Here is a 21,539-nt window from a genome sequence, read left to right as displayed (position 1 = left end):
TGCAATTTTAAGAGAAATTGTATATTAGAATCTTTCGGTCTGATCTGTCATAGCGCAGTAGGCTGTGGTGCCCCCTAGTGTTACTGCAAACGTTGTTGGCCTTTCTTAGCATAATGAGCTGAGAGGCTCATTATGATTCATGCAGGAGTAAATTTAACATCCGAACATTTCTTGTACCCCGCTTTGTGTCGCCCTGTTTTTCCCCCCCTCCCCATCTCACTGCAGTGCGACTACACTCACCCCCCTCCCACCTCCCACACCTTCAACCACACTCCATTTAATAGAATATCGATCGTCGCCTTTGCCGCAGTGAATAAGCCAGCGTGCGCGTGCGTGTGTGTGAGAGACGCACACGGGGAAAGGCGGGAGTTCAAGGTCATTGCCATGGTAACCCTGAGCGAGGGGGTCCTCTGAAGCACGGGTCATAAGGGGGGAGGAGGTGGGGGTAGTTGATGCCACATTTGGAGACAAGAGCGAGAGATGGAAGATAAGAGCAAATATCCTTTCCCGTTAAGATGGCGTAAAGAGAAAACTAAAGACGCAGCAAATACAAAATTGGCCTGCACAACACATCATTTGTATCGTTTGTGCTTAGGATTTGTTTTTGAAGTCATTCTTAGTCAGACTTTTAGGCTAAATAACAGCATTGCAACGGTGAAGTCCTAGTGATGAGGGTAACTAGATAATTCCATTGAAATATTGATTTTTTTACATCAAAAAAATTCATCATGAACCAAACATCAAAAAACTTTCTTGCTGCTGAACTTTATTTGTAACACCAACCTGAAATGACCCAATGAATATATGAAATGTGTACTACATTAACTCATTCAGTGCCATTGACGGATATAGACGTCAAAAATCCATTTTAACTGGGCTGGCAGTATATGAGTTAACATAGCAGAAATGAAACTGAATTGTAAAAGCTCAAATAACATAATTGTGGAGAATCAATATAGGATTCAATATGTTCAAAGCTTCTAAATTGCACTTTTTGTAGTGTTCAGAGTTGCATCAATCCAAACCGATGACGGGCGATGATACGTCAATGTATAAAAAGTCAAATTTGGCATTTCATGATTCATGTGCTCGAACGCGGCAAAAAAAATGATTATGATCATGTGTGTGTAACAGCAACGCGTTGTCAAGCGAGGTCGCGCGTATCACACGGGCTCCATGAGCAGCTCCTCCATGTCGGAATTTTCTAGTTCGCGGAATGCGGCGTGACTGCCGATCACGAACAAGGTCGCTCCTGATGGAGAGAAAAACAAAACAAACAAAAAACAAGTGGATATTAATTCTTTTTTTTTTTTTTTTTTTTAGCTCAGCCTACTTTTTACTTAAGATTATTGAATGGCAGATTCTCTTCAATCCTGCTTTTTACGCCTACAGAACGTGACAACTGGAGGTTCATTTCTTAGAATGTGCATCTTTGGCCATGATTATTGCTATTTATTGTGATTTGATCAATTATGTTTGTAAGGTTTACTGTAAACACATTGAGGGTTATACTGTTTGTGAAATATTTTTGTTATCCATTGTGCTTCTTGCTCTCTTTCAATGTATTATATGCATTTCTGTATACATATTTGACTTAATGGGGGTGGTCTGGACTGTCACCATTTGACGGCGGGGGGGGGGGATTACTGCACATAATTTAGACGACTGTATTGTCTCGTGTACACATTAGTCAAGGAACAAGAGGCATTTTACCATTGGAAAAAAAATTTGTTTAAAATTACACACTTACCCAGAACCCAAAAGACGGCAGCTCCGGCTCCAGCCAACCAGAAGACGGGTAAGGAGATTCCTCCAGCCAGACTCATCTGATGCGGGACAGTCAGCTCCTTGCCTGAAAAACAAACAATAGCGCAGATTAAAAACAAAAGATTGATTTTTAAAGAGCTAATATCAGCCGGGTTAATGAGTCAGGCTTTGATACTTACCAAGGATCACCAGTTTGGACTCCAGCGATTTAAGGTGAATGATGTAGAAGGCACCGACGAAGACGGCCAACGCTATCAGTAACATAGGAGAGCTGATTCTGAAGACAGATGAAAACAGTCCTGATATTTATTGTCACACAATAGAATTAACTCTTTCCCTGCCGTTAACGTCAATTGACGTTAACGGAAATCCAAACGAGTACTGCCATTAACGTTAATTGACGTCAGACAGGTTTTTTTTTGTTTTGTTTGTTTTTCTCAATGGGCAGTGCAATATCTTGGGTAGCTCTGGTTTCGTGAGTGAGAAGAAAAAAAAAATTGTATCTCTTTTCAACGGGCTGCCGGTGTATGAAATTACAATGAAACATGACGGAATGTGATGAAATGGAACGTTTTTCAAGGATGACGTGAATGATCAAAGCCTTTGTCCCATTAAAATATAATTCTCAGAGCGCCACTAAACAAAAAATATTCGGGTCAAAGTGACTGTTGTGCAGAAAATGTATCTTTTCACAAAAAAAAAAGTTGTTTTCTCTTTGTTTTGTCTTGGTGTCACCTAAACCACCTATTTTCAAATGTTGATGACTAAAGAACGGAATAAGGTAGAATCATACTTTTTTTTTTTTCTAATGAGAGAATGGAATCCAATCTTTCATATGGTATCCACCATGTTTATGTAGTCATAACGCAACAATAAGTCTGCCTTGAAAGATGTGTGAAAATGCTCGAATTTGGCTGGCACTCTAGGGGTTGTCTTTTTGGATGAACGTGTGGCAGTCATGCAATAATTGTAACCGCGCTTACATGCAGTAAAGGATGAGTCCAAGGAAGATGAAGGTGTAGTTGCTGTTGTACGTGTCCACGTTCTTCACCACGCGCTGGCACATCTCGCCAAAGTTGCGCGGCTTGGAGAACTTGCGCTGGTCTGCAAAACTGGCCCACGGCCGGATGGACACCCGCCGCCGGTCCAGCCACTCTTTGGCCACGCTGGCCGAAAAGCCTTTGGGGAGTCCCAGCCTGGGGGTGGGGCACATCATGTGGAAAATTGACTTTTTAATTGTTATGTGCACGCCTGGTGATCAATGTCTTACTTGGCAAGGATCCCAGGTGCACCAGCCGTGCCTGTCGGATGAGCATCCTCAGCACCGAAGACGTCTCCAGCTTTGCTCTCCATGTCAACCTGGCAGTTCTCGCCCTTTGGAACTTGCATCTACTAAAGCTTCTTTAACCCTAAGAAGAGAAAGCAGTAAGACATTAGACAAGACTTGCTTCATTCAAAAACGTGACTTTACACAGACGGTGATGCTAATAATAGGTCATTTAAAGTGTTTGAAATTAACCAACAGTGGAAACATTGTGTTGTTTCTCCGCTGGCAAACTTGAGTCAACCAACTGCGAGGCAGGACACGTCACAAAACAACTTTAAAAACGGCGACACAATCACAACGACTAGCTAACGACTAATTTGCTCCCAGTCGCTTCTTAGTCTTTGTTGTAAATTCGCCGATTGCCGAGCAGCACGACACACGTCAGTTTAGCTTCGGTTTCACCTATCAAAATGATAAAAAGGTGCTTTAGATGAGTAATTGTTCCATAAAACTCACAGTCGAAGAAAATCCGTGTTGCCTCCGGGTGTTGACGGAAGTGACGTCATTTTTTTCCTCCCACGATCGCGTTAGTAAACCGCACAAACCGGCCCCCACACAGCAGATCTGAGATCAGCTTGTGTGGGGTACTTCCTCTTTACTGCAATGAAACTGTAAAAATAAGAACTGACACCAGACCAGCGGGGTAAGATGTGGCATTCTTATCTGAAACAACGTATCACAAAACTGATCTGAGATCAGCCTTGTGTCGTTCCCTCTGCTTTATTGCTCGGACAAGACTCAATAAATCTGACACCAGAGCAGATATACCAAACATTTCAAGCACTGACCCGAGATCAGTTGTTGGTCCTTCTTCCTGTTTTATCTGTTGGACAATTGGGGAAAAAAATCTGACACCAAACCAGTTATTGAAATGCGATGTCTGAGCAGAACTCGAGCTGTGATTGGTCAGTTTCTCAACGTAAGGAAGTTGTCCGGCTGTCTCTATATAAGGAGGGAGGTGAGTTGTTTTGCTTCGCTGTCTTTCCGGGTTTAGCTGTCACCTTCTCAACCTAACGCAGCTGAATTTATATCGCTTCATGAGGCAAATTGTCGCCTGTAGAATCTTGTCTTGAAGACCTCTAGTTATGTAGCGCGACGCCTTTGTAAGTACAATGTATACACTCAATAAATGTTACTAGTTATTTCTTGTGTAGTAGTAAGTAGACGTCCGCTGATTAATAAAGACTTGTATTGTTTGTTTTTGCCCTCGCAGGTTTGTTGTCAATTGTGAACGCTGGAATTCCTCTCTTCTCTACAGGTAGATATGTTGGAAAGGTGAATTTAATTTAATATAATGGGAACGCTAGAACACAATTATCTTGTTAATTTTGCTATCTTATTAAGACACCTGTTTAAAGCGTGACGACGAACAAATTCGACATTACTGGACTTTAGGTATTTACTATAAACTCCATTAATTAATTTTCACAATGAAATTCAAGAGAATTACACCCCCCTCCTCACTGTGCAGTTTTATTTCATGTACAAGAAGTCAATGTATACCCCCCTCCTCTCTCCTACAATTCTTTTTTGGATAAATTGAAATCAAGAGCGGGAACATGGCATGCAGAACACAAACAAACAAACAAACAAACAAACAAACAAAAGTGCCAGGGGTCTTAAGAATATTGAAAATACCAAAAGCGATGAATGTCTTTTACCATTATGGACAATTCAAGTCAAAATGGCGGTCTTTGTCAGTAAATACAAGCTCTTTACTCACTAGAACACTAGCATATGGCTGGTTAGCTAGCACAGAGCAGGTTGCGTTAGCCTCGCCATCCATTCTACACTCTTAATACTGTGTATGAAAATGACCCATGTACTGTATTTGCACCCCCCTTCTTTGTCATGACACAGGTAGTAAGATCTAAAAGGGGCTGGATGACATCGCCATGGCCAGCTCTCCACTGAGGGACTCGCTTGTCTGGGATGAAACCGAGTGCCTCAACTTTTACGGGTTGCTGTCCCTCCACGAGGTCTTCAAAGTCGTCGGCGCTCATCTGACTGACGCCGACGTCGACGTGCTCTCTTTCCTCCTGAGTGAAATCTGCACCTACGTTCACCCCTTGGACCCCGCCGTCTGGGCTGTGAAGCCTGAAGAAGACAACCCGCTCAACCCCGGCGAGGCCCCGAGTCCCAAGCTCCTGGCAGCTTGGAGACGCTCGCAGTCGCGGGGCTCCCAGCAGCCAACGGTGGCCTGGATCAAGCCCCGGAATGGGCTGGAGTTGCTGCTGGAGCTGGAGAGGCGAGGGTACATCGGCGAAGGCAACCTGGAGCCGCTTCTGCAGCTCCTCAGAGTCCTGACCCGACATGACTTGCTGCCTCTCGTGTCTCACAAGAGGAGAAGAACGGGTGAGTCCTGATGTCCAGAAGCGACACCACAAATACAGTCAGGAAAGGGACTAGGCCCTGCCACAAAAAGCCAAGAAATGAAAGTAATTCATGTAGACCCCATCTATTTTTTTCAGGATTGCCTATATTAATAGTTTATAGGCCAGAGAGTAACTTGTTTGAAGATAAATTCTGAAAACATGTACAAACACTGAGAACTATGAAGTGCTAGTATAGAGCATTACACTGTTTTTCATTTCATTTTTTTTTGTTTTGTTTTCTTTTTCCTGGTTGGGTAAATTTATTTGAGGGAGGTTATTTACTGTATGTCTGTTATGATGAATAATCACCATGTATGCGTATGCCATTGCAGTGTCTCCAGAAAGAACTGACAAGCGATGCAGGGTAGAACACAGAAAGTTGTCGTGCACTTCTGGCCAGAGGATGCCCTCCTATAGACTAGTTGAAATACCTCCTCCTTCCTACACACAGCAAGTGAGAACAGGTATGACGGCTTCAGGTATGATCGCCTTCAATGGACCAATCAAAATTGGCATAGACATGACGGCAACTGTTACTTTAAACACATGGAGCAGCTATACATACAAAGACGATCATACAGCAATACTTGTATGTATGGTCTAACAATGCTGCTTTACTCACCATAGTAAGAAGTCAAGCCACTGGCGGCCATCTTGTGTTGCTACTCTCTAAGGCGAGCTGCCTTAACTTGGATGTGTTGATTTCTCTGCTGTTTACTGTCTCTACGGCGCAAATCACACAGTGTGGCCCACGGTTGTGCGAGTAAGCCTGCGAGAAGTGCGATTTATGTACGTTTTAATATGCTAAGAATATGATTATTTTCTCTTGTCATGTATCATGTCAGAACCATCAACAACGAAATGAATGCAAAATCCCATTTTGAAGATGATATACTTTGAATGGTCGACGCAAACAATAAAGCAAACTTGGTCCTCGGGGGCCGGAGTCCTGCAGGTTTTGAAGGTTTCCCTCTTCCAACATAACATGATCGTTATCTGGCTTATGCAGAACTTGCTGATGAGTGATCATATATCAGCCTTTATACAGTAAAGTACTGGCAATACCTATTTAAAAACATCTGCGTATGATCTTTGAGGTATTCATATTATGACAGCTAATCAATATAGTATAGTTAGTACATACAGAATATGCATTTTCACTTTCTTTAGATTTAATGGCTGGGTGTCCCAATACCTTTGTCCTCACCTGAATGAATTTTGTGCTTCCTGTGGCAGGGTCTGACCCGACAGTGCCCGACGCAGCCGTGCAGAGGAGAAGGAGGAGAGGACACGGCTGGAGTCGCAAGCGCAAGAAGACCAGGCCGGTTTTGCCACAGTCGCCACCGGCACCGGCTCACAAAGCATCATGCAGTAAGTCAAGTCAAGTCATCTTTATTTATAAAGGACAACATGTTCCTTCCCTAATCACAGATGATCACCGCTTCCCTCCCCATGTCATTTCACACGTTTTCTCAGAGACAAAACGATTCTCTGCTTCTTTGCTTTATCCATGCCCAACCTTTGCTTTGCTGCTGCCATCAATCAAACACATTTAAACCTTTGCATACTAAGGTTTTTTTTTTTTTTTTAAACTTCAAAACACAATAATTCTTTAGGACAGGAATTCTTACTAACTCTCTTTGGGGTTTTGTCCAAACCACGTTGGCGGTTGGATGTGATGCACACTATGATTTAACATTCAAATGAAGGCATCATTTGAATGTTCCTTTGGGTGCGACTCTTCCAGCAAAATTTTGACGTTTGCAAATGGCAAAGAAGTTCGGGTCTCTGTCACAGATGGAAACACATTCCATTCTCATTCTAGTCTGGTGTTGACAAAAACACCAGGTTTAGAGCCTGAAGTAAAACCTTGGGGCCTTTTCCACAGTATTGTTATGTGACAGTTGAACTCTTTGCACTAGAAGTGCAACTTTTGCAAATTAAATATGTCTCAAACACTCAAATGTGTTGCGGTGCTACAATGATAATCCATATTAAAAGTATCGATTCATGATTTTATGAATCAATATTAGGCTATAAAAATGAATATAGATATTTTAGACCCATTCCTAGTAAAGATGTGTTAAAATGTGAGAGACTCGTAACTCGCACAACAGTATTTTCACATTGTTGGGTTCGTGTTTAGTTCATATTGGGGGCGGGGCCTATTGGATTGGTTGTGTAACCGCATGTGCCTGCAAGAGGCAGGGCCAGATCATCTTTTTGCATGTACCCTACTCTATAATTTGTCATAGGAAATTGCAAAAGAAAAAAAACCAAAAAAACTCTTCCATGTAACACAACTTCCGACTTTTTATTCCCAACCCGAAGCAACTTTCCTTCCGCTTCATTTGCACACAAGCCAGCTGCAATAGCCCGAATATTTTCAAGGAAAAATAAAGGCGCACTGGATGGTGTGATCAACATTCTTTCCTGCTGCTCTATTGCCAGAGAACTTAACTTCTTGTTAACCTCACAGACTTGAACCCAAGTGGCAAGTTTGCTTTGTCAATTTCCGCCATTTCCCATCTCGATATCCTTGGTATGACAAAAGCCCGCTGGTTTTTGGTGCCCGCCCTTTTTCCCAGGGCGCGAGCGATGCTCCTGTGACTGTGAACATGTTGCTACTGCTGCTGTCCTGACTGCGCGTTTGATTTCAGCAGGTTGGCTCAGGATTGTGGCTCAATAGGATGATGGACTCAGGGAGGAACAAAACAAAAACAAATATCGGGACAGTCCATGCGTATGGCTCAAGTGTGGGCCCACGCCGAAGGTAAACGAGGACAACACGAGAAGTGGATGCCTGTGTGTCATAACATAGACGCTCATTTCCCGAACTCTTTTGCTCAAGGAAACCGAGAAACACGTCTGCAGTCTGCCATTAAAATGTCATTTGAAATGTGTTTTGCAACCGATAACAATCAATGGAAAATTCCGCCGTTAGGATCGGGTCAATTTGAATGCAGTTATTGATGGGCGTAAGTATTGTAATGTCAGATTGTCGATGAAACCGTGAATCCTTTACGCTAGTAGTTATAATTTGAAGAATAGAACTGGAGTGTTCTTGTTAACCACATTGACTACCTAAAATCCTGATTGGTGTTACGTCAGTGGTCGATTCAAGGTTCGGTTTGTGCCATCCGCTCGAGTTAAGCCGTCACTCGGGGAGACCCGCATCAGCTAATGCCATCCAGTACTGTTAAATGCCTGCTTATTGTGTTAGCGAACCAGCCGGTGGACACGTGTTCAACCCACTTGTCTCTGTCTTTCTCTCCTTTCTGTGTTCGCAGTTCGAAACAGACCAACAAAAGTGTGTCCTCACACAATCAGGGAGACAGAACTCTCTATGCTCAAAACTGCGCTAAAGACGGTGCAGAGTTCTCTTTTTTTTTTTCTTTTTTTTTTTTTTTTGTCTCTCGGCTGTCTTGGTCAGTCGTTGAGCAGAAACGAGGATCGATTAATTTGACCACAGGCCAAGCGACTCCTCATAAATGGGTACTTCCATTTTGAAGTTGAAAAGGACAGAATTAAGTTTTGTTTTGAGCACCTTACAACAAGCTAATGGCGCTGATTTGGTTGGAACGGCGCTGAGGTTTCCAAATGACGAAAATGGTCTTGAGCATCCTGCCAGTGTATCGTGTTGAACTTTCAGGGTTCAACTGTAGTTCACAATTTAGTGTTGACCTCAAAACGCATCTCTTACGTCTTCATGATGTTCTGTCTTCTGTGGTGTGTTCAATTGGTGCACTCTTATTCTTGTCCTAACACCATTTTTGTCCAGGTCTTCACGCTCTTCCTAAATCGTTAGGCCTGGCAGTTAACGGTAAATCACTTATTATTTTTCTAACCATTTGGCCTGTGAACGTTCATTTTGTGTAACCACTCATTTACAAGGGATCTTTCAGGTAGCTTTTAACATTTGTTGCTACTTGTCTCAGCAGTCTGTGTCAAAAAAAAACAAAACTTTCACCAGATCATATTGCAATGATATATGTAACGGAATGGATCTCGATGCCAAATCCCTGTCAGGTGTTTTTATCGACTATCCCGCCCTCATTCCGATCGATTCCACTGTGACCACACCGAATTGTTTTTTCGTCCGTCTAATTACAGCCCTCGTTAAAACGCATTGCTCTTTTGCAAATGTTAAGAGATGCCAGAATCGACGTTTTAATTTGACATTTGACTTTCTAATGTTGGCATTTTTGCAAACGTTGCCCCCGTGGAGTCTTGTGCGGACAAATTGACAAACTCCGTGTTGATCTTGAACATTCATTAGCAGGAGGAGGATTAACCTCGCTCTCTCGCTCTCTCGCTCTCTCTCTTTCTCTTTCTCTTTCTTCCCCCTCCCTGCCTCCGCGGCACTCGTGCTCAGTAAAGTACGTATCCACTGATCTTCCTCGCTGTGCTGTTGCATGGCCGCCATCCTGTTCAGAGCAGATTCACATCTTAACACTTGAGCTGGATCCCAAAAAAAAAAAAAAAAAAAAAAGAAACCCGGAATTCCTGAGCCTCACACTGCGAAAGCTTCAACTGAGAATTTTGCTGAGTGTGCATCTGACGCAATGTCCAAGTCAAGCGCTTCCATGGCAGCAGTATTTATCATTCCCAGTTCACTAAAACGGCCACTTTGCTCTACCTGACTCCACCTTTTTTTTTTTTCTTTCTTTTTTTGGTTCTTGGCAACCATTTGTGCTGCTTTTAGCAAAAGCTCAATCAAGAATGACAATGTGTGTACGTTCCAGTCCAGTTAGTGTTCCGCTTACTCGGTCACAAGCGCCCCCTTTTTTTTTTTTTTTTTTTGGAGAAACTGCTCTTTCAGTCCCTTTTTATGTGATTGGTGTTTGTGTGATTCATCAATTAAGGCGTCCATTTCCCACCGCGTGCTATCCACTTGGCGCTGCTCTCGCGATTGACACTTTTCCCACTTTCAAAATCACGGGCAATTTCTCTTGTCAGACGAGCTTCCATGTGGATGAGGTAAACCATCGCTGGTCGCTCATCGGTTCAATATGTTGGTTATCTCTACAGTCTTCCCTCGCTATAACACGGTTCACTTTTCGCGGTCTCGCAGATTTTTTTTTTTAAGTGCAATTTAGCATATTTTTTTTACAGTAATATACCCATTTTATAAAATTTCTGAAGGTTTGAACATTGTCAAAGTTTGAACGAGAGAAATGTGAGAACATGTAAATGCCTCAATGAGAAAAGTGTATAAATTGTGCGGTCGGGGATTTTAGAGCCTTAAAACATTTATAAGAGTTGTAAAACATAAAGCTAACTACTTCGCGGATTTCATTTATTGCGGGTATTTTTTGGAACCTAACCCCAGCGGAAAACGAAGGAACACTGTATATCAAAAAATTTTGATTTTTTTTTTTTTTTTCCTGTAGCCCCAAAAGATTGCAAAAAGTGTTTGTTAGCTTTTACTATTTTGAAAATGCTTTGATTTATGTTTAACATTAGTTTTTATCTAGCTAGCGCTGGCTGGCTAGCTCGCTCTATCTTATTATTCAGTATTTGTGGAGTGCAATATTTAATAAAAATTTGTCCTAAAATTGATAAATATACATTTTTCAAAAATCCAAAAACCTTTTTTTCAATTTTAGTTTTGGGTATTTCTACAGCTTCTTTTTAGTTTTTATTTATTTATATTTTAACTATAATAACTTTGTTCTAGTTGAGACCGGTGTGATGTGTTCAGTGTGTTGTATTTATTTCTAGAATCCTTTAAGTGGGAAAAGCGATTTAATTCTGAGAAGAGCCAAGTTGGTACCATGCAGTGTAAAACCGCCTTCAGTATGAGATTTGACTGCTGTCCCGCCTTCTCTTCCCTCTTGTTTTGACTCTACTCCCCTTCTTTTTTTTTTCTCTCTCTCTTCCTCTTCTTCCCATCCCTACCACCACCATCTCCCGCTCTCAGACATCCGCCTGCGGGTGCGGGCCGAGTACCTGGAGCACGACTCGGCGCTGCGCGACGGCGTGCGCTCGGACAAGCGGCAGCCTCTGGAGCGCCAGTTCGAGCTCTTCGCGCAGGCCGACTCGCTGCTGCGCGCCCGCGACCTGGGCGCCATCGTGTGCGACATCAAGTTCACCGAGCTGGACAACCTGGAGGCCTTCTGGCTGGACTACCTGAGCGGGGCGCTCCTGGAGGCCCTCAAGGGGGTCTTCATCACCGACTCGCTGAGGCTGGCGGCCGGCTCGGAGGGCGTGCGGCTGCTCATCAGCGTGGACCAGGACGACTACGAGGAAGGCTGCCGGCTGCTGTGGGCCGCCAGGGCGGCAGCGGCGCCAACTGCGGGCCACAAAGACCATCAGCGGGCGATGTAGGTGGATCCTTTTTTTTTTTTTTGTTTTTTGTTTTTTTTCTTCTCTCTATGATACCACATTAACATGATGCAAGGTGGCAGTTTTTTTCTTTCGCGTAATACCTCTAGCGGCCACTAGATGGCAGCAATCGCCCCTCGTTTATGGTAAGCCTTGAACCTTGAATTTTTAGTTGAGACAACGGATGCTTCTGATTTTTCCTTTTTGAATTCACATCCAGGTGCTACCGTTTAGGAGATCAGAATGAAAAAGAGGCAGAGCAGGACCAACAAAAAGATACACGGTGGTAAGCGAGTCAGAACGGAATCAAATTCAGTTGGGCTTTCACGCGTGTTTTTTTTTTTTTTTTTTTTTTTCAAATGCCTGCCAATAGCGTGAAATTAATTTATAAGAGAGAGCCAACTTTCTGTTAACAATTGTGTGACAAATTAATATATATGTTTGTGCCTTTGGAGAACCTCACTTTGGGGCAGCACTTTCATTTTCGCCCACAGTCTCCGTTCGGATAACATTTGTTCTTTTTAATTGCAATCATTTTCATTTCTCGTACTTGTCTCCGTTTTAAATTTCACTCTTTAGGCCCTAGCCTTTGATAACTTTTGTTTCTGGTCACTGCAGTATAACACGTGACAGTATTGCGCTGTTTCTGTGCTGCCCATAATCTCTCCTTTTTGGATTAAAATGGTCTCCCTGCGACAATGTTTTCAGAGTAGAAAACCGAGACGAGTAGAAGGAAAACCAATCTTTTGCCCTTAGTTCTTAGAGACCATTACTCTTAGCTCGAGACATTATAGGATTATAGCCCACAGTCTCCATTTTGCTGGAGTGCCCTCGGTCTACTTGCACGTCACATTTAAAACCAAAGTGGAGAAAAAGTTACTGCTTGTCCTTAAGTAGGGTTGGTGCAGTTTAATATTCCACAGTCGCACTTTGCTCCAGCACTTTATTTTTGTGCTGCCCATAGTCTCCTTTCAGATTGTTTGTCTCCCTACTGAAATTCTTTAAGTGAAAAAACAGGCGAGTGGAAGAAAAAAAGATTTGTGATTTGTAACTTTTGGAGCTCCTTGCTCTTAACTCTGGAGGCTCTACTGTCAAATTCCAGTCTCGGCACTTTGCTGCAGCACTTTAATTTCATGTTGCCCACAATCTCCTCAGGGGAAAGGAGAAAAAAAAACAAAAAAAAAAACTTTTCTCTATGTTACTTTTGAAGTTGAAACCCAAAGTGGCCAGAGTGGACTTTGCGTCTGTGGATAACAGTGCCCTTAATTCTTGTCACAATAGTATTATATATTTGTACTGCCCACAGTCTCTTTTTGGATTAAATTTGTCTCATGCCCATAATATATTTGAAATTGGAAAAACTACTCTGGCATTAGGGAGAAAAATACTTTGATCTTATCTTTAACTCAGGACCTTGCAATGTCAAACTTGACTCTGCGTTTGTTTGTGTTGCCCACAGTCTCAGTGTAGATAGTTTTTCTTACCGTAAGTTTTTTTTGGAAAGGGAAGCAGGGATGAGGCTTTTTTTTTTTTTGTTGCTTATTAACACTACAGAAGCTCATCCTTAGCGTTTATCATACAAAATCTCCACCTTGCTGCACGCCTCCAGAATTTGGTCCCCTTGCTGTAATATGTGTGAAGTGGGAAAAAGTCATCTTTGCGTCTTAACTTTTGGCGACACAAACGCGCCCTCCTAAGATAAGCAGACGAATCCCGGATTGTCCCGAGTAGATAACCCTGCAGCTTGCGATTTCTGCTGTGGTCAGTTGGTCAGCAGTAGATGACATCGGTGATTAGCTTGCGGCTTTCAGCCGACCGTGGACAAGTCATCATCACAGCAGCCCGGGATGATGATAATTCAGCGTGTGTGTGAGAGAGCTGCTACGTGGGCTTCTCTCAGCAAGTAAAAGCGTGTACAAGGCAGGACGGTGTGTCGTCGCTCGATACGAGTGATGTTTTGGGAGATGAAAATCCAAAGTGCGTACATCCGGACTGCCATCATCCCCCGCTAGTGTGTCTTTGACGGAACGCTGTCTGGTGGTCATCCTGCTGGAACTAATGCCCGGACTTTCACTTGGAGACGACGATCAATAAGGCCCCCCCCGCCCCGCTCTCGCACACAAACCACTAGACTGACACAAGAAGACTGGTCGGGGCTCAAGGGCTGGACTCTGTAGGCCCTGACGAGATTTTTCTTTTTTGTTCTTTTTTTGTAATTGTTTAAAAAATGTAAAAGTATATTTCTTTAAAAATGTCAATTTAGTTTTGTGTTTAAAATATATTAGGCAACTAATATATTATGGGTGGTTATTGGTAAAATGAATAAAGGTGTGGTTGCCCAAAATATGAGTGTTCTGTTTATTTAAATCCCTAAAAATATGCATATTTGATAAACCTCTGCCAATGTTCACTTTTTCAAATGATCACTTATACAACATACTCGGGATGTTAACGATATCCAAACATCACGATATGGTCACGATGCAATAATTATCACGATATTGTAGGTTGGCGATACAAAAAGGTCACAATATTGTAAAAAAACAAAACAAAAAAAACAATATTGTGCTTTTGTACAATACAGCAATTAAAAATATCATACATAAAAAAATATATATGTTGAGGCACTTGCTAATGCATGCATACACTGAGTTCCTCCACATATTGACTTGTTTCTCAAGCATATTAGTTCCCCTTCATCTGACCATTAGTGTGAATTTTAAAAGGGCCAAAACATGCCTGGTGAAAATTAAACGGCACTAAAAAAAAAAAAAAGGAAATCAACCCGTGTTTTTCTATTTAGAAGATAAACCACTATAACTAATAGAAAAGTTTCCTTTGTCCTTGTCGAATAATATTTAACAGTCTTGGACCACCATTTTGTTTTAGTAATGCCATAATGATCATTAAAAACTACAATACCACAAAGTATAGCACAAACCACTATGAACTCTAAATGTAAAAACAACTCAGAAATTTGCATTTGGGTTTGTTTGTCCACGAGTTAGCTAGCTACTTTCTGGTTTCTGGTTAATGAAAGATATGGAACAAACATGATTGTGGGGCTTCTGATAGTGTCATGTTGACTCATATAGTTAAAAAAAATAATAATGAATGCACACCCAACATTACCAAAAAGGGCGTCATGAAATCTAATAGGTTGTTTTTGAATGTGGACTCGATGTTAAAGGGGAAACCAAACCTCAGGGAAAATACCTGGTAGAACTGTTCAAAGTATTATCTCAAAATTCTTGTGATTTCATCTTTATTTATTTTTGTCTTTTTTTCCTTCTTTTTTGATGGCCAGCCAAAAGTGCCCCAAGCCTGCCTTGGGCAAACGTAACCATTTCAAAGTCTCACTCTGCACGGCGCCGCTTCTTAAAAGTCTGCGATTCGCCCTTCTGGAGAGCGAACGAATGTCTGGGAAGAGTCCGCATCACTATATCCAGACGCTCTGTCATGTTCCCTTTCTCGGAATAACGTCTCCCTCTCGCGTGACCCCCCCGTCGCACGCTTGTCGGAGAATCGGGGCCGCCTATGTGGAGCCGTCTTGTACTGAGTTCAACCCTCCCAGACCTTTTTATATATAGTTCACATGATTATTTATTTTTTTTCCCCCTGACATTTTTTTTTTTTTTTTTAAGTTGTGCATTGTTGAGGATCTTTATAGGGCTAGGTAAAAAAAATAAATAAATAAATAAAATAATTGATTTTCCATTTCAAGCATATTGATTCATAAAAACATGAATCGACTATTTTAATCTTTTTTTTTTCAGATAAATTAACACATAAAAATAGAATTTAAGCTGGGTTTTTTTTGGTAACTGTTTTGTTAAAATTTACTGTTCATGTGAATTAGTTATTTTCTTACATTTATGAAAGAACTGACTTATTGCACTTTATAACAATTGAGAATCTTTTTTTATTATATATATATATATATATATATATATATATATATATACACAATTAGTGAGTTAGAATTATGAAAACATTTTCATCTCATCCATGCTTGGCAATGTTTGTTTAACACTAAATTGATTTATAACATCTTATTTTCATTAATAAATGAATCATTTAACCAGTTACCGCCTCTGCAAAATTTGATTTGGAATTTGTTTGTGGAGTTTTTATCATGTACTTGATATTTAAGAAGAATTGATGCTCCATAATGAAACAATATCGGATTGAACTGAAGTGAAACAAATCGAATCAGAAAAAAAATCTAACTGAACTCTTGTGAATTGAAATTGAATCGATTGAGGAAATTTCAATCGATACCCAGCTTGATATTTGAGAACTGTGGGCCTTGAGATATTATAATTAATGGTCATACAAACTGTATACATGACACCTAGTACTCAACTAGTCTCTTACTTTTCTTCATTCCTGCACATCTGGAATTTTTGGCCTGTTTTACTGCCACTTCTCTTTCCTACCCCCCTCTCTGAGTAGAATTGCCATAATGTGTAGTAAATGTAGGTCAGTGCACCTGCCTGGCCCATCTCCATCCAGGTCAAGGTTCCCAGAGGGGGTTTGAGGAGCCGTTGCTATGGAGCTCTCGTCAAAATGAAATCACATAGGGAACAATCGTGAGTGCATGATGTGAAACATTTCTATTACATACACACACTTGACTTTGTTGGCCTAAAACACCATCCGAGGTGTTGCGGTGCGTGCAAATGGCATGACGCCACAAAAAAGCTCGAACGGCGCCGGGCCGAGCGGTGGCCGGCCTTCCACTTGATTCCGCTGTCCGCAGGTGTTGCTCTCACCTCCTTGATTGGATGGAGACGCCTGCCATCTCGCGGCGTCCAAATCAGCGCGCTATTGAAACGTGTCATCTAAAGCTGATAGACACTATCGGGCCCCACCGGGACCCGTGTTATTGTTTGTATAACCTGCAGGCTATACGGCACTTCTCGCTGATGGCGTCCCAAGCTGCTGCTGCTTATTGACCCGCACCGTTGAAAAAATGTCATGTTGGACAGATGGAATGTCATGTAACCGTGTCCAGGACGACAGCCTGTAATGACTTCATTAGTCGACCTCCCTAAGGGTGCTTGGGACTTTGCAAAAACAAATTTCTGGAAACAAAATTGCTTTGTTTTGGAGATTTAGATAATTCTGCCCTTTTAACAATGCAATTTATTTTATGTTTTTAATGAGCATTGTTCTCCCCTTCTTGATTTATTAGTTGTTGATACTTGACACTGTATGGCAACATTGATATGGCTGGTGTCTGTAAAAGTACCTGGGAGTCCTGGAGTTACGTCAGAGTTACGTTCCTACTCTAACATGTAACCCGAATTAAAGTTAATATTTACCTCAAAATAATTTGCATTTTTAAAAAAAATCTATAATACATTAAAATAGAAAAAATAAGATGCTGTACTTACCATAACTGCTTAGAGGTGGACTAGCACTAGCTAAGGGCTAAATAGCGGACGAGAGGAAAACACTGGACGTGGAGCCAAAATGGCGGACCGGGCGTAACCAAAAAGTCGAAACGCCTTACGTCGAGTGCGCCTTAACTCGAGGACTTCCTGTATCTAAAAAACAAACAAACAAACAAACACATTCCGTGCCTTTAGACTGCTTGTACCAGAACAACCACCACACAAATTAAAAAACAAACAACACCCCCCCCAAAAAAACGTCTTTTTGTTGTTGTGATTTTGACGCCAAGTATGTCTCTTCATTCCTTTCTCATGTGTAATTCCATCTGCGTGCTCAAGGGGTCGCCAACGAGGCGACCGCCTACATTGGCTATACAATCGAAGGCCTGTAATTCAAAACAGGAGCTCACGTGGCAGGAAGCAAAGATTCTCGCTGGTTCTGTGACGTCACAAACACTCAGAAGGTCAAAGTTAAACACCTTTTCTCATGTGTACCCCCCCCCTCTCATTCTACCTTTCCTCTCACTCTCCTGTCGTCTCCTTTCTCTTTTCTCCTCCTCAGCACCACAGCCACCAGGTCACCATGGCAACCGCTGAACGAGATCCACGTTGAGGATGAGGGATGGGGAAAGAATGGAAGGAGAGGAGGTAGTGGGGGGGGGGGGGGGGTTATAAAAGGATGGGGAGTTACTACTTGCCCCCCCTCCTTTATACACCCCCCTCTCGCTTTATTGCTGAGCCCCCTATCCCAGCCGCATCAAGACCCCCCCCCCCCTCCCCAACCACCCACCCGCCACCTCTGCTGCCTCCCCATGTACCCCATCATCCTCTCCACTGTTGTTGTCCAGACAAGCTTGCTCGCGTGGCTACGTGGATGGAGACCTTCGCCGATGGAAGCACTGGTAAATGCTCCTTTTTTTTTAATGTTTAAAAAGTGCAACAACAACAAAACAATTGGCAGGTGGGGGCGTGGGATAGACGTCTCCTTTTATATGTGAATGCACCTTTTACTCCAGGTGCACTTCCACGCGCATGCTTGTTTTTTTTTTTCCCTGTGTTATTGATTCATATAGTAGCCGACTTGGAATATGCATGTCACGCGAGCACCTGTAAATCCCCTCCCCACTTTATTACCTGCCACGTGATAGTGCAGGTGCGCGATATTTTGCACTCATCCTCTTCTCGCGTGATGAGTGCACCGCGTGGTCGATATTGCCTCATAGTTGTTGTAGTCGTGCTGCTGCTGCTGCTGCTGCTGCTGCTGGTGTCCACAATAACACGACGTCCACATTGAGGGGAAATCGATGGACACACTGAGTTAATTATGGGAAAATCAATTAAAAGGAGGAGGCTGATCCAACGGGGCCTTGTGTGCGTGTGTGTGCGTGCGTGTATATATAGAGGCCGGCCGGGCTCGCTCGCTCGCTCTCCCCGGCATGAGGAGAGGAGCGGAGCGGCCATGCAGGCGGAGCTTTCCGAGTGCCGGGATTGGTGGCTCGGTGGTCGGCTGCGCTGCTGCGGCCAGTTCGCTAGAGGGATGACTCGCAAAATGCAATCTTGTCTGATTAGATGTCATTTATGAGTTTAAGAGATTTTTTTTTAATTTAAATAATTGTGGGACACTTTGAGTGCATAATGCACGATTTCACTGACGTATGAGTGCAGGACTCAGTGGAGTGTCATTTGCATATTTGCATATTTGCTCAAGCTGTGTGTTGGTGGTTTACATATTTATGGAAGCTATTAATAACGACGTGTGCGTTAAAGGAACGACACAGAATACACTTGTTCATTAGGTACACCTGCACCAGCCATGAGACAACATCATGTCAATCAACAATTCTGCCTTGTTAAACGTAAAAAAAAAAAAAAAAAAGCTCCTTCTAGTTGGAAAAATGGGCAAATTCTCTTTTTATTGTGGGGCACTTATAAGTGGAGCTTCATTTGCATTTTTCATCAACCGTGAGAGTAAATAAATGTGTGTTTTCATTAGCATGTGTAAGGTTACAACATATTTGTTTATGAACTATACACAGAAAGAGGGTCAAATAAAAATAATCCACTCGTTGGACAGTTCATTAGGAACACCTGCACCTTCCAACCAACAAGATCTTTATCAACAATTATGCCTTGATAAACATAAAAAAAAAAAAAAAAGCTTATTTGAATTGTGTAGCTGTTAAGTGGCAATTTAGTGACACTTAATTGAGCTTTATTGAAATCTTTTAGACAAATTGCAGCTGTGACGTATTAGCCTAAATACTGTATTGTTTTTTCTTTTACCTCAATTATAAATATGTTACTTAGAAAATCTTATTAAAGTTAAAAAAATATATAAAATCGCACCATAGTTTCGTTTTAAACAAATATTTAAAAGCTCCTCAAAATAAGGTCAATTCAAGCATTTACATATTTAGCCATTCAAATCAAGAGTAAATGTGTAATAATATTCGATATCTGTTCAATATAACTTTTTTTTTTTTTTTTAGTGTTTAAACGTTCCAAACTCCTTTTTGTAAATTTGCATAAAATATTTAAATGAATAAAAAAAAAAATCAGTTAATTGCGCGATTGTGCTCGTGTTACTTGTGGCCCCAGTTAAGAAATCATAATTTCAAACTTTTCTATTAAATATACAAATTCAGTTCCTATAAATATTTAGATATACTCAATTAGGCCTTTTTGAACTTTTTTTGTTTGTTGTAACTTTGGTGCACCAAAATGTGCTAAAACTAAAAATGCATTCTATTGCAAATGCAAATTTGTGAAGTTGCACGTATAGAACTTTAAATGTTTTTTTTTTTTTTTTTTAATTTTACTTGTCAATGAAACGAATTGAAAGTTGCTGCATGCGCTATTAAATAATCGTGAGTGCGCACATTTTGCGCAAATTAAAGACAATACATTTATTCCACAAGACGTATAGTTCAATCTCGTTTTTTTTTCTACCATGTAGGGGAAAGTCAACAAAAAGACGTTTTGTGACGTGCAGCTTTCACGTTGATTGGACCAATTAAACGTCGACTCAGTGAAGTTATTTCGAGTTGTGGACAACCTGAGAAACGACACGTGATTTAAAAAAAAAAAAACACTTTTACACGCATTAAAAAAAAAAAAAAAAAAAGACATATAATTCTGTGATGTCGGACGCACACTAAAGCTTTTAAACGTTTTTTTTTTTTTTACTACGTGACATTAATAGAAAAAAAAAAAAAACCTCCTTTCGCACATCACTTTTATTTTTTAACCCCAATATCAAGCAGCAAAATGAATCAATTTTCTGTGCACGACGACCCCCAAATGTCCCCGTCGCTCTCTCTGGCCCGCTGCACAATGCGGTAATGACCTCCAGGGTTCAAAGGTCGCTCGGCCAGTTTCGCAATTAATGCGAGAGATTGCGATTGCTGCCTTGTCTGCCTTTCGCGTGCGCGTGCGCGTGCGCGCTCGCGCGTGTGTTTCAAAAGGTGGGCAAAGCCGGTGACCGCCAGAATGTTTTAGTGGGCAAAAACACACCAGTCACAATAATAGGTACACCTGCAAGATTTTCGCTAAAATCCTGTTTTAAAAAAAAAACAAACAAACAAAAAAAAAACGACTGAATGCGCGAATCTAGTGATTCAATGTTGATATTAATGTCGTTGTTTCTTTTGGTGCTTAAATGCCTCCCTCTGGATAGATACTGTATACCTGCCCAGCTGCAGTTGAGTTAAAAAAAAAAAAAAAAAAAAAAAGCTCACTTGCTTATGCTGGGACAGAAAGATGAAATATGTAAATATTGCTTCATGTTATTCAGAAAATGTAATTAAAGGTCTCTCCCTTAATAAGCACCTTAATAAATGCTTGTTACATTCGCTACTAGTGAAGTAAATAAATGCATGCTGGCCACTATATAAATAACTGTATCCTGCTATTTACTATGAAAATACATTTGCACAAATTAAAGGCCTCCCCTTTAATAAACTCATTTTAACTACAAGATGCCTGGCACTTCTATGAGTGCTTAAGTAAATAAACAATTGCTCATCAATGGCGAAATTGTATATTTTTTTTTACATTGCTAGAAAAAAAATTAACACCTCCCTTCTAATAATTTTAAGACTCATAGACGCATAATACCATATGCAATTCAGTAAATGTACCTTTCACTGACCACAACATGCAGAACCACTATATTAATCAATATTGTTATTAAATGCTCAACTACATGTCTTCTAAAAAAAACAAAACAAAAAAACTAGCTAGTAGCTATACATAAATAAACTCCATCCCCTGTCCACTATGTAACTAAAATAGTGACTGTTAATGTATGTTTTTAGTATACAACAGTACATATTATTCATCTTA

The 21,539-nt window shown here is 41.3% G+C and overlaps 3 protein-coding genes across 4 annotated transcripts in view; 2 read left to right on the top strand and 1 right to left on the bottom strand.

Annotated features, from left to right (window-relative positions):
• Nucleotides 1-749: 749 nt before the first annotated feature.
• rabac1 (Rab acceptor 1 (prenylated)) lies at nt 750-3,680 on the bottom strand. The gene is made up of 6 exons (XM_077526770.1): nt 3,551-3,680; nt 3,038-3,176; nt 2,751-2,963; nt 1,947-2,044; nt 1,751-1,852; nt 750-1,252 (listed from the first exon to the last, which is right to left on the bottom strand). Exons 2-6 carry the CDS (start codon nt 3,154-3,156, stop codon nt 1,164-1,166), a joined length of 621 nt encoding a protein of 206 aa, XP_077382896.1. The 5' UTR covers nt 3,157-3,176; nt 3,551-3,680; the 3' UTR covers nt 750-1,163.
• A 338-nt stretch (nt 3,681-4,018) lies between these two features.
• dedd1 (death effector domain-containing 1) lies at nt 4,019-14,140 on the top strand. Of its 2 annotated transcripts, XR_013284286.1 has the most exons (8): nt 4,019-4,197; nt 4,308-4,352; nt 4,955-5,449; nt 5,802-5,933; nt 6,706-6,840; nt 9,251-9,292; nt 11,393-11,942; nt 12,017-14,140. XR_013284286.1 is itself a non-coding variant. In XM_077526769.1 (7 exons), exons 3-7 carry the CDS (start codon nt 4,990-4,992, stop codon nt 11,797-11,799), a joined length of 1,176 nt encoding a protein of 391 aa, XP_077382895.1. In that variant the 5' UTR covers nt 4,019-4,197; nt 4,308-4,352; nt 4,955-4,989; the 3' UTR covers nt 11,800-14,140. The 2 variants fall into 2 exon arrangements, 1 of the variants encoding a protein (XP_077382895.1); XM_077526769.1 differs by having other exon boundaries at nt 11,393-14,140.
• A 3,890-nt stretch (nt 14,141-18,030) lies between these two features.
• pou2f2b (POU class 2 homeobox 2b) overlaps nt 18,031-21,539 on the top strand; it is an 84,438-nt gene continuing 80,929 nt past the window's right edge. The window contains exon 1 of the mRNA XM_077527723.1: nt 18,031-18,097. Coding sequence (XP_077383849.1) covers nt 18,070-18,097 — 28 coding nt within the window. The 5' untranslated portion in view covers nt 18,031-18,069. The remainder of the gene's footprint in view (nt 18,098-21,539) is intronic.

This window comes from Festucalex cinctus, chromosome 7, assembly GCF_051991245.1.
Source record: "Festucalex cinctus isolate MCC-2025b chromosome 7, RoL_Fcin_1.0, whole genome shotgun sequence".
NCBI classification, from domain to species: domain Eukaryota; kingdom Metazoa; phylum Chordata; class Actinopteri; order Syngnathiformes; family Syngnathidae; genus Festucalex; species Festucalex cinctus.
This window is presented reverse-complemented; position numbering and strand designations above follow the sequence as displayed.